The following is a 6,163-nucleotide window of genomic DNA, read 5'->3' as shown; positions in this document are numbered from 1 at the left end:
TAAAAAGGCCTTATCCAGGTAGTGGTTATGGGCAATTATAACTGATCCAAGCTGCAGTCTGTTTGGGTCTGTCTCCATCTACAGGACAAGGCCAGGACTGCAGCTTTTCACCTGGGAACAGTTACCAGCATGTAGCAGTTTCATCAGAGCAGATCAACATGACAATACAATAGGTCATGACAAATTGTTTGTGTCATCATTTAAACAGTTAGGGCTTTGATTGTGTAGCAGCAGTAACCTTACTACTTTAACATTCATCTTTCATCGTCACCTGTCTGTCTGCCTGTCTGTCTGCCTGTCTGTCTGTCTTGTCTGCAGGGATATGTGATTCTCTCAGAACATGTTATTACAGGGTGTGTTATTACAGGGTGTGTAGTGTGGGAGCATGTTATTACAGGGTATGTAATGTGGGAGCATGTTATGTAATGTGGGAGCATGTTATTACAGGGTATGTAATGTGGGAGCATGTTATTACAGGGTGTGTAGTGTGGGAGCATGTTATTACAGGGTGTGTAATGTGGGAGCATGTTATTACAGGTTGTGTAGTGTGGGAGCATGTTATTACAGGGTATGTAATGTGGGAGCATGTTATTACAGGTGTGCATGTTATTACAGTGTGGGAGCATGTTATTACAGGGTGTGTAGTGTGGGAGCATGGAGTGTGGGAGCATGTTATTGTTATTGGGAGCATGTTATGTACATGTGGGAGCATGTTATTACAGGGTGTGTAGTGTGGGAGCATGTTATTACAGGGTGTGTAATGTGGGAGCATGTTATTACAGGTTGTGTAGTGTGGGAGCATGTTATTACAGGGTGTGTAGTGTGGGAGCATGTTATTACAGGGTGTGTAATGTGGGAGCATGTTATTACAGGGTGTGTAGTGTGGGAGCATGTTATTACAGGGTGTGTAGTGTGGGAGCATGTTATTACAGGGTGTGTAGTGTGGGAGCATGTTATTACAGGGTGTGTAGTGTGGGAGCATGTTATTACAGGGTGTGTAGTGTGGGAGCATGTTATTACAGGGTGTGTCGTGTGGGAGCATGTTATTACAGGGTGTGTAGTGTGGGAGCATGTTATTACAGGGTGTGTAGTGTGGGAGCATGTTATTACAGGGTGTGTAGTGTGGGAGCATGTTATTACAGGGTGTGTAGTGTGGGAGCATGTTATTACAGGGTGTGTAGTGTGGGTAGACATAAAACATGTTCCTTTTAAAATAACACTTAAGCAAATTATTTTGTATGCAAATCTAGAAAGGTTGACTGCATTATGTACAGTAAATGCTGACTGCTGAGTGCAGCCAGTGGACGTGGGACTCCTGAAGGTCGTCTCACACCAGGTCCATGAGGCATCCATGATGTCATCGGGGTCACGGACTCAGAGCTCCGTCATCAGGAGAGCCCTGAGGATCTTCTCTCTGCCCAACCTCATCTCCTCCTCACTAAACACAGACACACACACAGACAGGGACACACAGATCATCATGAGGAATGTTACATGACTGAGATTTGTGTGTTAAGTGTGTCTGTAACCTGAGTGTGTGTGTAACCTGAATGTGTGTTACCTGTTGGTGTGAGAGGAGAGGCAGGGTACCAGGGGAGGGATGGAGGTGTGGTAGAAGGAAGGGGAGAGGTGGGGAGAGTGAGAACGCTCACAGCATGGACTCCTCAGCTCCAGTATCTGCATGTCCATCTGCAACACACACAAAACAGTTTAGTTCACAATCCACTATTATCCTGGTATTTGCTTAGACAAGGCTCTGATCCAAATGGACAAATGCTCTGCTATGAAAAGTGTGTGTTGTTGAGTGCTCTGGGGTATGATAACCTGTGTGTTTGTTTCCTGAGGGTATATGGAGGGTTGTGTCTGGTTGTCCAGTGAGTTGTTAGATCCACACTTCCCAGTGCTCCGGGAAGAGATCGCTGCAAGGGCCTCTGGGAGATTATCCTCGTCCTCATGGTTACTGAGGACCAATTACAGGACAGTGTTCAGCCACAGCATTCTAAATGTATCACATGAGTAGTGAATAACTAACATCATAGGTTTTTGTGTAGTGGCTAGGTTATGACAGTACTTACAAGCTGAACTGCCTGACCAGTCTTTTCCTGCGGTTGGTGTTAGGGTTAGACTTGGCGGGTCTGTCTGTGGTTGAGTTGTGGTCGGGGCGGAGGGAGGTTTTCTCTGTGGTCAGACTGGAAGTGGCAGAGTCTCGAGAGTCCTGACTGGAGCTCTGATACCTGAGATACATACATACCATTATCATCCACCATCAAACACACACACTGGGAGGAGTATTGTATCACTGCTAGTACTGGCCTGTCGTTGATCTCCAGACTACAGGTCCTCCCTCTGGGTGTCAGCGGAGCATCCTTCATCAAGAGAGGAAGAAGAGGAGAAGACAGGAGGATGACAGAGGAGAAGAGGAGGATGGGAGAAGAGGAGAGGACAGGAGGATGACAGAGGAGAAGAGGAGGATGGGAGAAGAGGAGAGGACAGGAGGATGGCAGAGGAGAAGAGGAGGATGGGAGAAGAGGAGAGGACAGGAGGATGACAGAGGAGAAGAGGAGGATGGGAGAAGAGGAGAGGACAGGAGGATGGCAGAAGAGAAGAGGAGAGGACAGGAGGATGACAGAAGAGAAGAGGAGAGGACAGGAGGATGGCAGAGGAGAAGAGGAGGATGGGAGAAGAGGAGAGGACAGGAGGATGACAGAGGAGAAGAGGAGGATGGGAGAAGAGGAGAGGACAGGAGGATGGCAGAGGAGAAGAGGAGGATGGGAGAAGAGGAGAGGACAGGAGGATGGCAGAAGAGAAGAGGAGAGGACAGGAGGATGACAGAAGAGAAGAGGAGAGGACAAGAGGATGACAGAAGAGAAGAGGAGAGGACAGGAGGATGACAGAGGAGAAGAGGAGAGGACAAGAGGATGAGAGAAGAGAAGAGGAGAGGACAGGAGGATGACAGAGGAGAAGAGGAGGATGGGAGAAGAGGAGAGGACAGGAGGATGGCAGAAGAGAAGAGGAGAGGACAGGAGGATGACAGAAGAGAAGAGGAGAGGACAAGAGGATGACAGAAGAGAAGAGGAGAGGACAGGAGGATGACAGAGGAGAAGAGGAGAGGACAAGAGGATGAGAGAAGAGAAGAGGAGAGGACAGGAGGATGACAGAGGAGAAGAGGAGGATGGGAGAAGAGGAGAGGACAGGAGGATGACAGAAGAGAAGAGGAGAGGACAAGAGGATGACAGAGGAGAAGAGGAGAGGACAAGAGGATGAGAGAGGATGTTAGCTTTTACACGGCTACTGTAAACACACACTCACTAGGGGTTAGTCCTCACTCTATAGACCGGCTCAGTCACTAGGGGTCAGTACTCACTCTATAGACCGGCTCCGTCACTAGGGGCCAGTACTCACTCTATAGACAGCCTCCATCACTAGGGGTCAGTACTCATTCTATAGACAGCCTCCATCACTAGCGGTCAGTACTCACTCTATAGAGAGCCTCCATCACTAGGGGTCAGTACTCACTCTATAGACAGCCTCCATCACTAGGGGTCAGTACTCACTCTATAGACAGCGTCCATCACTAGGGGTCAGTACTCACTCTATGGACAGCCTCCATCACTAGGGGTCAGTACTCTCTATAGACAGCGTCCATCACTAGGGGTCAGTACTCACTCTATAGACAGCCTCCATCACTAGGGGTCAGTACTCTCTATAGACAGCGTCCATCACTAGGGGTCAGTACTCACTCTATAGACAGTCTCCATCATTAGGGGTCAGTACTCACTCTATAGACAGTCTCCATCATTAGGGGTCAGTACTCACTCTATAGACAGCCTCCATCACTAGGGGTCAGTCCTCACTCTATAGACAGCCTCCATCACTGGGTGTCAGTACTCACTCTATAAACAGGCTCCATCACTAGGTGTCAGAACTCACTCTATAGACAGCCTCCATAACTAGGGGTAAGTACTCACTCTATAGACAGCGTCCATCACTAGGGGTCAGTACTCACTCTATAGACAGCGTCCATCACTAGGGGTCAGTACTCACTCTATAGACAGCCTCCATCACTAGGGGTCAGAACACACTCTAAAGACAGCCTCCATCCCAAGGGGTCAGTACTCACTCTATAGACAGCCTCCATAACTAGGGGTAAGTACTCACTCTATAGACAGCCTATGTCACTAGGGGTCAGAACTCACTCTATAGACAGCCTCCATCCCAAGGGGTCAGTACTCACTCTATAGACAGCCTCCGTCACTAGGGGTAAGTACTCACTCTATAGACAGCCTATGTCACTAGGGGTCAGAACTCACTCTATAGACAGCCTCCGTCACTAGGGGTCAGAACTCACTCTATAGACAGCCTCCGTCACTAGGGGTCAGTACTCACTCTATAGACAGCCTCCATCAGTACTCACTCTATAGACAGCCTCCATCACTAGGGGTCAGTACTCACTCTATAGACAGCCTCCGTCACTAGGGGTCAGTACTCACTCTATAGACAGCCTCCATCACTAAGGGTCAGAACTCACTCTATAGACGGCCTCCATCACTCACTAGGGGTCAGTTCTCACTCTATAGACGGCCTCCATCACTAGGGGTCAGTACTCACTCTATAGACAGCCTCCATCACTAAGGGTCAGTCCTCACTCTATAAACAGCCTCCGTCACTCACTAGGGGTCAGTCCTTACTCAAAAACAACCTCCGTCACTCACTAGGGGTCAGTCCTCACTCAAAAACAACCTCCGTCACTCACTAGGGGTCAGTACTCACTCTATAGACAGCCTCCATCCCAAGGGGTCAGTACTCACTCTATAGACAGCCTCCATAACTAGGGGTCAGTACTCACTCTATAGACAGCCTTCATCCCAAGGGGTCAGTACTCACTCTATAGACAGCCTCCATCACTAGGGGTCAGTACTCACTCTATAGACAGCCTCCATCACTAGGAGTCAGTACTCACTCTATAGACAGCCTCCATCACTAGGGGTCAGAACTCACTCTACAGACAGCCTCCATCACTATGGGTCAGTCCTCAGTCTATAGACAGCCTCCATCACTAGGGGTCAGTCCTCACTCTATAGACAGACTCCGTCACTCACTAGGTGTGAGTCCTCACTCTATAGACAGCATCCTCCATCACTAGGGGTAAGTCCTCATTCTATAGACAGCCTCCATCACTAGGGGTGAGTCCTCACTCTATAGACAGCATCCGTCACTCACTAGGGGTCCGTCCTTACTATAGAGAGCCTCCATCACTAGGGGTCAGTACTCACTCTATAGACAGCCTCCATCTGAGCTTTGTAGATGTTACACTTGAGATGGTCTGGAGGGCTGCAGGGAGAGGAGGGCTGGAGAGACTTCTCAGACAACAGCTTCTCCTCTGCCTAAGAGATGAGAGAGAGAGAGATGGAGTCCAAATGTGTATTAAAACAACTGCTAAAATATGTCTGACCTGGTGTGTAAACGTACCTTGTTGTCCATGTTGACATGTAGCGAAGGCCAGGGAGAGGTGTTACTGTCTGTCTCCAGGGGGTGGAGCAGACAGACCTCCAACTCATCTACAGGAGAGGGAGGGGCTCTGTGTTCTAAACACACACACACACACACACACACACACACACACACACACACACACACACACACACACACACACACACACACACACACACACACACACACACACACACACACACACACACAGTGTTAACATATAACCTGGCTGCCGTGGTGTGTATAACCTGGTGTCTATAACCTGGCTGCCGAGGCGTGTATAACCTGGCTGCCAAAGTGTGTATAACCTGGTGTCTATAATCTGGCTGCCGTAGTGTGTATAACCTGGTGTCTATAACCTGGCTACCTGTACCTGTGGTGTGTATAACCTGGCTGCCGTGGTGTGTATAACCTGGTGTGGATAACCTGGCTGCCGTGGTGTGTATAACCTGGTGTCTATAACCTGGCTGCTGTGGTGTGTATAACCTGGTGTCTATAACCTGGCTGCCTGTGGTGTCTATAACCTGGCTGCCGGGGCGTGTATAACCTGGCAGCCGTGGTGTGTATAACCTGGTGTCTATAACCTGGCTACCTGTGGTGTGTATAACCTGGCTGCCGTGGTGTGTATAACCTAGTTGCCTGTGGTGTCTATAACCTGGCTGCCGTGGTGTGT

The 6,163-nt window shown here is 49.1% G+C and overlaps 1 protein-coding gene across 1 annotated transcript; it reads right to left on the bottom strand.

Moving 5' to 3' along the window:
* Positions 1-708: 708 nt before the first annotated feature.
* Positions 709-5,481, bottom strand: LOC124017005 (band 4.1-like protein 4B). Its single transcript, XM_046332336.1, has 6 exons — positions 5,470-5,481; positions 5,274-5,384; positions 2,076-2,227; positions 1,825-1,960; positions 1,562-1,689; positions 709-1,438 (listed from the first exon to the last, which is right to left on the bottom strand). The coding sequence occupies exons 1-6, from the start codon at positions 5,479-5,481 to the stop codon at positions 1,375-1,377; spliced, it is 603 nt and encodes a 200-aa protein (XP_046188292.1). The 3' UTR covers positions 709-1,374.
* Between the last annotated feature and the right edge of the window lie 682 nt (positions 5,482-6,163).

This window comes from Oncorhynchus gorbuscha, unplaced genomic scaffold (genome assembly GCF_021184085.1).
Source record: "Oncorhynchus gorbuscha isolate QuinsamMale2020 ecotype Even-year unplaced genomic scaffold, OgorEven_v1.0 Un_scaffold_141:::fragment_3, whole genome shotgun sequence".
NCBI lineage: Eukaryota > Metazoa > Chordata > Actinopteri > Salmoniformes > Salmonidae > Oncorhynchus > Oncorhynchus gorbuscha.
The sequence above is the reverse complement of the archived record's forward strand: the minus strand, read 5'-3'. Positions and strand labels throughout refer to the sequence as shown.